The 13,875-nt window shown below is 55.3% G+C and overlaps 1 protein-coding gene across 1 annotated transcript; it reads right to left on the bottom strand.

Annotated features, from left to right (window-relative positions):
• Window positions 1-277: 277 nt before the first annotated feature.
• On the bottom strand, window positions 278-11,637 carry HDAC3 (histone deacetylase 3). Its single transcript, XM_038150424.1, has 15 exons — window positions 11,482-11,637; window positions 11,143-11,225; window positions 8,445-8,587; window positions 6,156-6,237; window positions 5,942-5,998; window positions 5,798-5,853; window positions 4,394-4,527; window positions 4,065-4,145; window positions 3,901-3,974; window positions 3,714-3,778; window positions 2,889-2,978; window positions 2,717-2,775; window positions 2,164-2,243; window positions 1,715-1,872; window positions 278-1,439 (listed from the first exon to the last, which is right to left on the bottom strand). The coding sequence occupies exons 1-15, from the start codon at window positions 11,534-11,536 to the stop codon at window positions 1,370-1,372; spliced, it is 1,287 nt and encodes a 428-aa protein (XP_038006352.1). The 5' UTR covers window positions 11,537-11,637; the 3' UTR covers window positions 278-1,369.
• Window positions 11,638-13,875: the final 2,238 nt, after the last annotated feature.

The raw sequence follows: 13,875 nt of genomic DNA, 5'->3' as shown, positions 1-13,875 counted from the left end.
AAAAAATCTCCTGAATTGGCTCTGCAGCCTCCTGCAAAGCTTTTGCTGAATGAGAGGTGTAACAGGAGTGTCCACCCCACCTGGCCTCTTGAAAGGGAGTTCAGGGTGCTCCCCTCATGTGTAGTGATGCCAAAAACTCACCAACATTTACTCTGAGGAGCAGCATTCCCTCCATTTCTTCAGACAGTGGATGACACTGCCCTGCCAGGGACATGCTTGACCCTTGGGAGAACTGGAGCCAAAAAGGTGTGGGGATTAAACAGACAAACAACAGGTCAGGTAAGAAAAATACTGCCTCTTCTTTAATGTTCAAAGACATCAGTAAACAAACAGAACCGTACAGACAGAGGCTGAACCCCCCACCTCCCCAAACAGCACGTTCCAAACCACCACAGGTACCAGCTGAGCACTCAGGAGAAGGAGCAGCAAAATCTGGGATTGGAGGGACGGCCAAGGGAAATCTCTGCTGGGTGAGGGCAGCAACAGAGCACTTGCAGAAAGCAGCTTCCCTCACCCAGCAGCAGAGCAACACCTGCTGGGTACAGCCCAGGGAACTGATTCCTCTCAGAGCAAACAGCCCAGATCTCTTGCTCGCAGGACCATGTGCGAACTTGGGAAACACAGCTGGAAGCTACATTAGAGATACACGACACACTAAGTACTGACCTGGGCAGCCAAACCTCTGTTCCACAGGGATTTAACCTCCCAAGGAATAAACACAACAGGGAGGCTGTGTCCAACTCAGCAAAGTGCTGCAGAACTCGTTTGTGAATGGAGATCTGGGTGTGGGGGAAGGAATGAGCCTATGCTCTGCACTCATCCTTCCATCCCACTCTACTGAGCTGCTCCAACGGCATCCCTACCCCAAAACTGGTGTTATCCAATAATTCCTGGAGTTGTGGAGCATCAGCTGCTTAAGAAGGGACATCAGGAGCAGCTCTCAGTGCAGGCTGCAGGGGACAGCGGGGTGGTACCTGAGTGCAGGTCAGGGACAGCAGGATGGATCCCAAGTGCTGCAGAGAGGCAGAGATCGTAGGCACAGCTGCTCCAGCTCCCAGCTGGCTGGCAGGAGCCTGCATGGGAACCATGGAGCGTGGCTCAGGCTCTGAGGGCAGTCCCACAGCTGCCAGCCAGGACTCAGCACGGCTCCATTCCCACAGCGGTGACAGCTGGAACCGTGACGTAGTGACAAGTAAGGAGCACACATCACCTCTGTGCCTCTCCAGATGGCAGGAGCCTGCAGTGGGGCTGTCTCTGCTCCACCACGCGCAGTCTAAGATGAAGAGAGGGCTAAACTGACTCCTGCAGGGCCCAGTTATGTGCTCCAAGCATCTGTGTCCAAGGCGGGAGGCCCCGCAGCCCAGAGCCCTCAGATCTCCACGTCGCTCTCCTTGTCATTGTCGTGGTCACCATCGTAGAACTCGTTGGGAGCTTCAGGCCTAGGGGAAGAGAAATCCCTGTCAGGGAGGGGACAGAGACCTCGAACCCCTGGGGCCTGAGGGAGTATCACAGTAGGAGACCCCAGAAGCTCCTTGGGTAAGAACCAGAGACTCAGAAGTGACTTCCCTGCCCATGAAAATGAGATGGGCTTTAGGGTCCCTGCCAACCCCAAATTCCGGGATTCTACGACTTGTTCTAGGACTCAGATGGATTCCTCTGCACCCCCTCCTGGGGCAGAAAGGGAAGCCCGTTGCCCCAGAGCAGGCTCTGGTACCTGCTGTAGTTTTCCTCAGAGCCCCTCTCCTCCGGATCGGGCTCATCCGTGCGGTCGTAGCTGAGCAGGTCCGAGGGCACGTCGTGGATCTGCACGCTGGGAGCGTGGTTCAGCATCTTCAGGTTCTCAAATATGGTCTGCCTGATCTGATCCAGGTACTACAGGGACAGAACACACAGGGATCACCACAGTGGCATGTGTCACAGCTCTGTCACTTGCCTGCATGACCTCTGTGCTGGCCAAGAGCAACACATTTGTGCAAAAAGTCATCTGATCAGAACAGAGTGAATTCAGTTACTGTCACTCAAGCAGGAAACACTGACACAATCCCAGCTGTTGTTTTTCATTTTTTTTTGCCCTGGGCTCCAGCTGGTTTCACAGGACAGAGCAGCAACCACAGGGTTTTGGAAATTCCAAGGTGATATTGCAGCATGGCTGCAAGCACTCACCTGCCTGGAGTTCTGATTCTCAATCCTCGTGCTGACATCAGGGTGAAGGGTGAAGTCTGGAGCGAAGTACTCAAAGTACTCTGGGATGGAAGGAGGCAGAGTTAGAGCACAGAGGGCCAGAAGCTGTGCACGGAGCAGAGCTCACCCTCCCACCTGCCTGGGGGAGAGCAGAGCTTAAAAAGCACAGTGATATTGAACCCTGAGTGCAAGGGAGTAGACAGAACAACAGGAAACAGTGCAAACTAAATCACCCTGGACACACACGGCTGTGTCTGCCCAGCACCCTGGACACACACGGCTGTGTCTGCCCAGCAAAGTGGGTGGTGGGAGATCACAGAATGGCTTGGGTTGGAAGGGACCTTAAATCTCATCTCATTCCAAGCCCCATCCCCTAGAGCAAACCCCATCCAACCTGGCCTTGGACACTTCCAGGCATGGCTAAGGTCATCTCCAAGGTCAGGAAGTGCTGACACTTGGGCCCTGGTCAATACAGAACAGAACATCCCAAGAATTTCAGCTGAGCTCATGAGGATAAAAGGCAACTCCAACTTACCACTGTAGGGGAGCTCGTCACTGATTGGTTCATCCACGAGCAAGGACGTTTCGTAAGTCCTGAAAACATGGGAAAAGAGGAGCTCAGTTCCCTGCAAGGGACATGGGAGACGCAGGGACAGCTCCCACAGAAGTGCCCCAGCAGTGCCCCTCAGCAGGCAGAGAGCACTCACCAGCACCGTGCCACGTTCCGGACCGTGTAACCTCCTCCTCCCAGCACCAGCAAGGGGATGTTGAAGCTCTTCACGTACTCCACACACTCCCTACAAACCCCAAACAGGAAAATGCCAGAGCTGGAATCTGCAGCACAGCTTCATGCATCAGAAATGCCCCCCTGAACTCCAACAGCACCATGGCTGGTGTGATACACCTGGAGCCTCCACCCGGGAATCTCCAGCACAGGGGCTGGGTTGGAAAGGACCTCAAGGTCCATCTCATTGCAACCCCTGCACGGCAGGGACACCTCCCACTGTCCCAGGCTGCTCCCAGCCCCAATGTCCAGCCTGGCCTTGGGCACTGCCAGGGATCCAGGGGCAGCCCCAGCTGCTCTGGGCACCCTGTGCCAGGGCCTGCCCACCCTCCCAGGGAACAATTCCTAATTCCCAAGATCCCATCCATCCCTGCCCTCTGGCACTGGGAGCCATTCCCTGTGTCCTGTCCCTCCATGCTTTGTTTGTCCCCAGTCCCTCTGCAGCTCTCTTGGAGCCCCTTTAGGCCCTGGCAGGGGCTCTGAGCTCTCCCTGGATCCTTCTCCTCTCCAGGGGAGCACCCCCAGCCCTCCCAGCCTGGCTCCAGTCCTAGGACCATCTCCATGGCTTCCTTCACCACCCCCTGCAGCACCTTGTACAAAGCCGCATTCTCAGACCCCCTCCAGTCACACAAATGTTAAAAAAACCCCAAAAACTGCTGCCAGGCCAAAGCCAAAGCTCCAACCTCACAGCAGAGACTCCTCAGAGCCCTTCAGGTGGTTTTCCTGAGCCCAGCCCTGCTGTACTTACCCATGGCCTCTTATACTGAGGTTGAAACATCCCAGCCGGTCACAACCCAGAGAATCAGCACCACACTGGGGAACAGAAAAACAAGGGAACTCTGGCATTGCTCTCCAGATCCACAGCAGGGACAGAAGGTAACACAGATACAGCCCTCTGAAGGCATGGATGTGTGCACAGAGGTTTGCTTCCTTACCTGCAGGACTATGCAAGTGGGCTGATAGTAATCTACCACCTGGTTAATGACTGGCTGGAAGAGGTGCTTATAACCTTTGGAGAGAGAGATGGATTTGTCATGGCTCTGGAGCAAAAGGACCAGGAAACCCCTGGGGCCAAGAGGAAAGGGGAGGGAACACCTACTTTGGTCATCGATGCCATCTCGGAGGGGCACGTTGAGACAATAGTAACGGCCACTCTCTGCACCAACCTCATACATGTCACCTGCAAAACAGGACAGGCACAACAGCCCTGAGGCTCCCGAGCTGTGCAAAGGCCAGGTCTGAGCTGGGCTGAGTCTTTCCACCTAATCAGGACCCCTTTCTTACAACTAACTACAGCTCTATTCCTCTCTAATCACGTTCTCCCACCATTTCCTCCCACAGCTTGAATTTTGTGATTTACTCTTTTCTACTCCAGCAGAGCTTCTAAGGGATTCTGAAGCAGGTTCCCACTAGAAATTCAAAACTTACCTGTGCCAGGAAAGAAATAGTTGCCATATTTGTGGAATGACACGGTCATGACACGATCTGTCAGGTAGAAAGCCTCCTGCACGCCGTCCCCGTGATGGATATCGATGTCGATGTAGAGCACCCGGGGGTGATACCTGTGGAATACAGCAAAGCTGGGATTCCAGGCATTTGTACACACTCAACATCTCCCTTTGATGGGCTTGGAAATTGGTATTTAAAGCATTTTCTTCTGAAGTGGTTGGAAATGGCTATTAGAGCAAAAAGGTTTTTAGATGGGGCCAGAAATGTCTTGGAGAAAAACTTGTTTAAGCAGCTGGGAGCTCAGAGGTTGCAGATTCCTGTTTCCAATGTGCTCACAGTTAATGTTTAAGAGCTCCAGTGATTTTAATCGTATCAGGAAATGAAAGGCAGGCTGGCACAGAGGAGGTGGGAAATGGAGCACTGTGTCCCAGCTGGTGAGCACCAAAAATTCCAGGCTGGGCTAAATTTACTGGGGAAGCAGCCAGAGGCACAGAGACAGAAGCAAACTCAAAATGCAGTCACCTCTGCAGAATTGTTCCTGGAAAGAGGCAACAGAAGAACAGGGGTATAAATAACATCCCATGAGGGGTAACTGGGCTGTACTTGAGGCTGCTGGGGCATGGGATTAGGAAATGGGAGTGCAGGGATTGCCCAGGGAAATCTGGGGTTCCAAACAGAGCAGGGAAGGGGGAAGAAGAAACCCCAGTACATCCCATAAACCTGACTTTGAGAGCAAGTAAACTTGCCAGCAGTCATGTAACTATTGTTTGATCAACGCCAAATCCTTTTTAATTCCATGACAGCTTGTCTGAGGCTCAGTGACAAGGAGGGCACTTTGAAGTACCAAAAAATTTTTAAAAAAAAAATCTCAGATCAATTCAAGAAACTAAATCTATTTCTGTAACTTTTGCTCTCATTCTGAATTGATTTTTAAAAACCTAAAGTGAAAAATAACCTGACTCTTTTCTATGGAGACCAAGTGTCCCTAAATCATCCATACACAGCCCAAATCCTGTTCTTAAGGAGCCCAACGAAGATTTGAGTCATTTTTGTGTCTCCAGTGACCCAAAACTTGCATTTACCTACAAAAGGCTCACTGTGGCAAACAGGCTGAGACTCAGGAGCCCCTGAAATGGGACTGAAGAACTCTTCTGTGTCCCTCAAGCTCCCTGAGGGATAACAAAACACCCGACTCCAACAAAGCTGGAGTCAGATGTTCCAGTGCTCAAACCCTTTCTTGTGTCTTAAAGGCAAGGCCAGGAAAAAAATGAAGTTTTTGGGCTTCCTGGATTCCAGAAAGGCAAATGAGGCAGGGAAAGAGAGAAAAAGCAGAGGGAAAGCACAAAGCAGCCAGCAGAGTGCAGCCCTTGGCCCTGTCCTTACTTGAGCAGCTCCAGGATGCCGATCACGATGTCGTTGACGTAACAGAAGCCTGAAGCCTGGAAGAGAGAGAAACCCCAACAGCTTTAGGATGAGATCAACAGAGCCCAGGCCCCAAAGACAAGAGGAATTCACAGATCTCATTACCTCAAACTTTTTGGCATGATGGAGGCCCCCTGCCCAGTTTATGGCAATGTCACAGATCTAAGAGAGGAAAGAGAAGTGAGTTGAAAGTGACAATATGCCCTGCACCCTCCTTCCCCCTGCCCAGCCCAGGGGTCCACAGCACCCTCCTGGCTTTTCCTGCTCCTCCTCCAAAGCTCCAGCTGGGTTCCACAAGATCAGCAGCCCAGCCCCTTACCTTGTTGTTCAGCTGTGTTGCTCCCTGCAGGGAGGCCCCGGTGTAACGAGAGCAAAATTCAAAGAGGCCTGGAAACACTGGGCTGAAAAAGAAAGCACATTCCAACTCAGAACTCCTCATTCCTCCCCTTCTCTGCAGAGAAAAAGGAATCAAACTGGCCAGGGGTAACACCTGAGCAAGAACAAAGCTCAGTTCTCTGTGGAAGAGTTAATTTGGGATCAGGATCTCTCTGACCCTGCCTGTAACTCACTGAGCCCCAGCAGGGGAGTGAGCTGGCTGCAAACACAGTGGGGAACACAGGGAATTTGAGAATGATTCCCAAAGTTCCCAAACCAGCCTTGAGAAGGCTTCACTGTTCCCAAAACCTGTCAGAGTCTCCTGCCCACAGCTGGGACATGATGACACTGCCTCAGGAGAGGGGGGGACTGTCGTAGCTCCCAGTCCCAGACTGATTTGGTTGGAAGGGAACTTAAAGTTCATCCTGTTCCACCCCCTGCCATGGCAGGGACACCTCCCACTGTCCCAAACCCTGTCCAGCCTGGCCTTGGGCACTGCCAGGGATCCAGGGGCAGCCCCAGCTGCTCTGGGCACCCTGTGCCAGGGCCTGCCCACCCTCCCAGGGAACAATTCCTAATTCCCAAGATCCCATCCAGCCCTGCCCTCTGGCACTGGGAGCCATTTCCTTTGTCCTGTCCCTCCATGCGTTGTCCCCAGTCCCTCTCCAGCTCTCTTGTCAGCTCCTTCAGGTGCTGGAAGGCCACAATTAGGTCACCCTTTCCCTTCTCCAGGCTGAACAATCCCAGCTCTCCCAGCAGAGCTGCTCCATCCCTCTGCTCATCCTGGTGCCTACTCTGGATTTGCTCCACCAGGTTGATGTTCTTTGTCCCCCAGAGCTGGATGCAGACTCAAATTCTTACTCAAGACAGTTGCAGCATTCCAGAGGAACTGGAAGCTGTTCCAGAACAAGCAGAGTCTGCAACCCAACAAGCCCAAATCTAGAGCCAAAAAGGAGCACTGCAGCACCCCCATGAAGGGAAAGGAATATCAAGGAGGCTCCACACCCTTATCCACACATGTCTTAGGCTGGAAATGGGGGTGTGCATTCTATCCCCATGTGTCAGAGCTGGGGCAGTTCTCTGCTGCTCATGGGGCAGTTCTCTTTATCTCTCCCACAGCCAATCCTCCCTGCAGGAGATCTCTGCTGTCCATGGCCACTGAGTGTCCCTGCATGGCTGATCCAATTCCATCATCCCATGGGAGATGCTGCGCCCAGGGCAGGAGCCAAGCATTCCTACCTGGATCCAATCTGAGCCTGGGAACACCCCAGCAGCCTTTGCCCCCTGCATTCCCAGAGGAGCAGCTTTCTTCTGCCCTGCATTGCCAGAGGAAGAGCAGGCCCATCTCCAGCAGCCCTGGAGCTCCAGAGGAAAACTCCACCCTTGTGCAGGATCCCTGCTCCAGCAGAAGCACAGCTGGCCCTGCAGGAGGGCTGAGCCACCACGGAATGGCCCTGCTGCCACCACCCTGACCCACAGGGGGCCAGGGCCTCTTCTGACTCTGGCAGTGGTTTGTTTTTGTTTGTACTATTGCATTTGTATTTTAATTTTCCCAGTAAAGAACTGTTCTTCCTGCTCCCATATCTTTGCCTGAGAGCCCCTTAATTTCAAAATTACAATAATTTGGAGGAAGGGTGTCACTGCAATATTTTCTGAAAAATCCCTTTGCTGGGATTTCTTCTCCTGGGAAGGTGAGAAGCCTCAGATTAAAATGAAAACAATAATTACCTGATTAGCTTCTCCTGTTTTTGCTGCTTTGGAATGTGGTTTGGACATTGTTTACCAATGTTTATCATTGCTTCATTGGTTTCATGTGAATTGTTTTAACTTAATGAGCAGTCACAGTCAGGCTGTGTGGGACTCTGGAAGGAGTCACAAGTTTTCATTAGTATCTTGTTAAGCCTTCTCTAAGTATCCCTTCTCTATTCTTTAGTATAGTTCTAGTATAGCATTCTTTTATAGAATATAATATCATAAAATAATAAATTAGCCTTCTAAGAACATGGAGTCAGATTCACCACTTCCTTCCTGCCATGGGGGACCCTGAAAATACCACAGGAGGGGGTTTACATTTTCCATTTCAGGGGAGGCTCCTGCCTTGCTCAGCAGGCACCTGCCTGTTCAAACCCAGGCAGCACGGGAGGGGCACGCTCCTCGTGCTGCCTAAACCAGGGCAGGAGAGGCACATTCCAGAAGGGCCCTGGGCAGGGCAGGGCAGCCCCTGGGCACTCACCAGTCGTCGCCCACGTTGAAGGCGTTGAGGCTCTTGGTGAAGCCCTGCATGTTGTTGGGGCTCACCCTCTGCAGGAAGTCGATGTAGTCCTCGGAGTGGAAGCGGCACATGTCGTGCTGGGACGCCTGGTAGGGCTTGAACACCTTCCAGAGACAAAAGCAGCAGTTATTCCCCATCCAAACTCTGTTTCCTTGGGCCGGAAGGAATCTCAAGCTCATTGACAAGTGGCCTGCACGAGGTACACAAAAAATGTGCAACCACTGGCACTTGTGTCCATTTAAACTCCACAGCTGCTCTGTGGAACCTGCTCTCCTCTCGTTCTTCCCTTTCACAAACCCAAATGCTGCCTCTCCTGGCTGCAGCTCTTGCCATAAAATTTCTTCCGACCCCACGGCACATTCTCCTGCTCAGCAGCAAAATAAACCACAGCTTCTCCTTCGCTGGGGGGATCACTCCTTCCTCAGTCACCAACTGAGGACCGTGACCTAGGGGTGGCTCTGATCCCTCTGTAGGAGCTACTGACAGGTTCCAAATTATCTGGGGAAACCTCCCAGACAGATGGAAGAGTTGCATAAGTTTTGTTTCCTTTGGAAAGGAAAATGGGGGGAATGGCCAGGGAGGTGGATGGACTCAAATCCAGGACCCTGTGACAACACAGGTTTGGCACTCAGGGCACACCCCTCAGGAGAGGGGAAGTTAAACATGAACAACACTGGCAGAGGGAATTCAACTGATAAGAGATTTTTTCTGTGATTCCTCTTTTTTAAATTCCTCTTATTTAAAGCAGCACTTCATAGAAGAAGTGGAACATGAACATAACAGAAGATGCACAGGCTGGTCTCCAAAGGGAAACTCCTCAGGACAACTGCACCATGGTCCTATCTTCTGTGCTGAGCAGGAAACCTGGGCATTTTCAGAGCCACCATAAACCAGGACAAGCCCTTCTCCTCCTCTCCTGGTGTTTTCCATGTGGAATTTGGTGTTTCTCAGAGGCTGCTGCCTCTGACAACTCCAACAGGGGATGAGGCAATTCCTTATTCCCAGGGATCCCCCAGGAATGGTTCATTAAACCAAACCAGCCCAAAACTGCTGGCAAAGAGAGGAGAAACGGCTCCCACTGGACAGCCAGAGGCACTCAGAGCAGGGATGTGGGAGTCAAACAGAAAGGGAGGGAAAAGCAGGCTGAAACGTTCACCCAGCTGCTGGCAGAGCCAAGCTGGCTCCCTGCAGCCATCCCAGCCACGTTCCTGAGCTGGGGAAGGGGGGAGGAGGCAAAGCCAGCCCAGCAGCACCACAGCCTCTGACTGCAAGGAGGCAGAAGCAATGCAAGCACAGCACAAAACCAGCAGGGGTTTTGCAGTCCCGACTGCTCCCAAGCCCTGGTTTCATTTCTCCTGACTTGGCCAGTCCCTCACTGCTTGGGGATGAAGTTGTCTCTGAGGCTTTCAGCTTCCCAGCGGCAGCTTGCAGAAAAATAAGCCCCCAAAAAAAGAAATTTAAGATGAAAAATGCAGAGCTCTGCCCAGTGCCTCCCTCAGGCAGGGATTTGCCAGTTCGACGTGTTAGGTGAGAACAGGGATTTCTGGTTGTTCCTGCAAGGAAAAGCCCAACTTTGGGGAATTACTTGTGGAAATAATAATTTTAAAAAAACCAAAAAAACCAAAAAACCTCTGGGGAAGTTACTTGTGGAAATAATAATAAATAAAAAACCAACCTCTGGGGAAGCTTCTTGTGGAAATAAAAAAAAAACCCAAAAACAAACTCTGGGAAGTGACTTGTGGAAATCCACAGTGACAGGAAAAATCTGTCAGAGAAACTCTGCAATGACTCCCCACAGGTCGTGCAAGAGCTGCATTTCCACACAGCCACGGCCCTGGATGTGGTTTTATTTGGGAATGTTATTAATTAAGGAAATTCTTCTCGTGTCTAAACATCTACAATTATTTCCATAAACTGCATCTTCAGTTGCCTGACCTCAGCAGCTCCTTGGAATCCTCTACAGCTGCACCAACAGCACAGGACTGAGCGCTACAGCACCACTGAGCACTGTCACCTGCCCATGGGGACCCAAAGCTCTACAGCCACCACTGAGCACTGTCACCTGCCCATGGGGACCCCAGAGCTCTACAGCCACCACTGAGCACTGTCACCTGCCCATGGGGACCCCAGAGCTCTACAGCCACCACTGAGCACTGTCACCTGCCCATGGGGACCCCAGAGCTCTACAGCCACCACTGAGCACTGTCACCCACCCGGGGGGACCCCAGAGCTGTACAGCCACCACTGAGCACTGTCACCCCCTGGGGGACCCCAGAGCTCTACAGCCACCACTGAGCACTGTCACCCCCTGTGGGACCCCAGAGCTCTACAGCCACCACTGAGCACTGTCACCCACCCGTGGGGACCCCAGAGCTCTACAGCCACCACTGAGCACTGTCACCCACCTGTGGGGACCCCAGAGCTCTACAGCCACCACTGAGCACTGTCACCCACCTGTGGGGACCCCAGAGCTCTACAGCCACCACTGAGCACTGTCACCTGCCCATGGGGACCCCAGAGCTCTACAGCCACCACTGAGCACTGTCACCCACCCGTGGGGACCCCAAAGCAGCCCTGGGGGCTCAGGGTGGAGCCTGTCCCACTGGCTGAGCCCGCCGTGCTGTCCCCACCCCGCCCGGCCGGGGACCCGCGTCCTTACGATCATTTTCTTGTAGAGGCCGTAGTGCAGCACCAGGCTGTGCGTGAGCGCCAGGCGGTGCGGCTTCATGGGGTGCCCCGCGCCTGGAACGGAACCGCGCGGGGATTAACGGGGCTCACACCGGGGCACAACGGCCGCTGCCGCCGCCCGCCGCGCTCCGCAGCAGGTCCGGGCTGAGGGGACGGGGGCAGAGGGGAGCGGGGACGGGGGAGCGGGACAGGGAGGGCGGGCAGGGCCACACCCCCTCCTCCGGCGGGCCCCGCCCGGCCCCGGCGCCATAGCAGCCCCTCCGCCGCCCAGCCCCGGCGCTGTCCCGGCCCCGCGCGGCCCCGCTCGCACCGTAGTGGAAGTTCCCCACGTCCGGGTCGTAGAAATAGGCCACGGTCTTCGCCATGGCCGACAGGCCGCGCCGCGCGCCGCGCTCCCGCTCACGTCATCACCCCGCGACACCCGCCCGGGCACGGGCGGACCGGGGCGGGGCCGCCGCAAAGACACACCCAGAAAGGGGCGTGGCTCGGCGGGGCGTGGCCCCGCGGTGCCGGTGTCCCCCGAGCGCGCCCGGTGCCACCCGTGCCCCGCGCCGCCGGTCCCGTGCCCCACACCGCCCCTGCCCGTGCCCCGCGCCGCCGGTCCCGTGCCCCGCACCGCCCCTGCCCGTGCCCCACGCCGCCGGTCCCCGCGCCCCGCGCCGCCGGTCCCCGTCCCCCACGCCGCCCCTTCCCCTGCCCCACACCGCCCCTCCCCGCGCCGCCGCTCCCCGTGCCCCGCGCCGCCGCTCCCCCCGCCCCACACCGCCGCTTCCAGCAGCCCAGCTGCCCGCGGGTACACGCCAGGCTCCCCTGCCTGCCCCGCCCTGCCCTTGGGGCCGGCTGGGCTCCCTCCCATAGCCCCGTGCCAGCTCCCCAGGATCCTCAGCTCCCCCGGTCACCCCTCAGTGCCCCTCTCCTACTGCCGGTTACCCCCAGCAGATCCCAGTCACCCCCAGCTGCTCCCAGTTACCCCAGCAGATCTCAGTTGCCCCCTGGATTCCCTTCTGCAGGCCTGCAGCTGCCTCCCAGTCATTCCCATTACTTCCAGATGCCTGCTGGATTCTCCCATAATTCTCCCTCTGCTCCCCCAGCCGTCTCCAGTCACTCCTGCCTCCTCCTCCCCTGCTCCCAGTCACTCCCAGCTGCTCCCGTCGCTCCCAGTGAGCCCAGCTGGCCGCTGGGTTCTCTTCTCCAGGCCCACAGCTGGCCCCCAGTTCCCCCCAGTTATCTCCCAGTCACTGCCAGACCCCCTGTCACCCCCAGGGCACAGGGCATGGGGCAGGGGGGTTCCCATGGGACACCCACACCCTGATGGGGCTCATTCCATCCCAATCCCTGAGGGATGGGGACCTGCCACGGCCAACTGTCACCAGGGGGTGACAGGGGGGTGCAGGCTCTCCAGGGCTTCGGAGAGAACCCTCTGGAGGCGCTGGCAGGCAGCAGGAGGACAAAGGCTGGCTGGGAAATGGCTGGTGAGAGGAGGCAGCGGGATGGGGAAAGCTGGAGCTGACAGGAGACGTGAACAGGAGCATGGCGTGGGCAGAGCTGGCTGGGAATGGCAGCGCAAAGCTGCTCCCTGGGGCTGGAGGGAAGGACAGATGGACAGAGCAGGGAGCCTTGTCCAAAGGCTTGGAAAACCAAGCCAAAATCAATGCTGGGTCCTGCCAGCCTCCTGCTTGCTGGCTTCCTGCAGTTTGGGATGAAGGAAGCTGTGCTGGAGCCAGGCTCCTCAGAGAGGGCAGCACCCCCAGAGCTGCCTGAGGATGGGCACCAGGGCAGACGGGCACTGGGATGTCCCCTGGCACCTCAGGGAGTGCCAGGCTGGCATTCCCAGGGCATGGAACCCCTTGGAAGCAGCAAGGGGAGCTTCCTGCCTGTATGGGGTGGGGCATGGCAGGATGGCTGGGAATTCTGGGTGCCGTGCTGGCTGCAGGTCTCAAGGTGGGATGAAGTTGTGGGGTTATTAAAGGACGTTTCTGCCTGTCTCTGTCCTGCCCCCCATGGGGACACTGCCCCCTCCACACCGCTCCTTGTGTGGGTTTCCTTTTAGGATCCCAGCTGCAGCGTGGAGCCAGGATCACAGGATGGTTTAGGGGATAGGACTGGAAGGGACCTTAAAGATATTTCGCTCCAATCCCCTGCCAGGGGCAGGGATGCTTCCAGAGGAGACCCAGGAGCCTCTGACTGTGACCCTGCAGGGCCCAGCTGTGCCTGGGGACACTCAGAGAGGGCACCTGGCACCGAGCCTAGCAGCCAGCAGGGGAAACTGGGGGAAGTTCAGGACTCCTGGCCCACTGACTAATATGATTAAGCAGAAACCATTTATTGTTTACATTACACAGTTATTTATACATTCTAACTCTCTGCACACATTTCTAATTGGTGCCTTTGTCTTGTCCTCGTGTTCTGACTGCACCTCTCAGAATATGGGACTGGTCACAGCCCGGGTGCTTTGCTGCTGTTATTTACTTCTTGTGGTCTTGGAATTTTGTTTCTCAGCTCCTTCTTTCTTGTTTAGCACAGTTTAATTCTTAGTAACCTTGCTGGATTCCAGAGGGCTCTGAGAACACTCTGATAAGGGCAGTAACAAGTGGGACGGCTGGTGCTCCCCGCAGCCCGGGCTGTTCAGGTGCGCTGCTGCAGGAAATCACTGGGATTTGTGCGTGCTGAACGGCACGGCTGTGCCCGCAGCCCCCGCAGCTCT

Source organism: Motacilla alba, chromosome 13, assembly GCF_015832195.1.
Source record: "Motacilla alba alba isolate MOTALB_02 chromosome 13, Motacilla_alba_V1.0_pri, whole genome shotgun sequence".
In the NCBI taxonomy this organism is placed as follows: Eukaryota; Metazoa; Chordata; class Aves; order Passeriformes; family Motacillidae; genus Motacilla; species Motacilla alba.
This window is presented reverse-complemented; position numbering and strand designations above follow the sequence as displayed.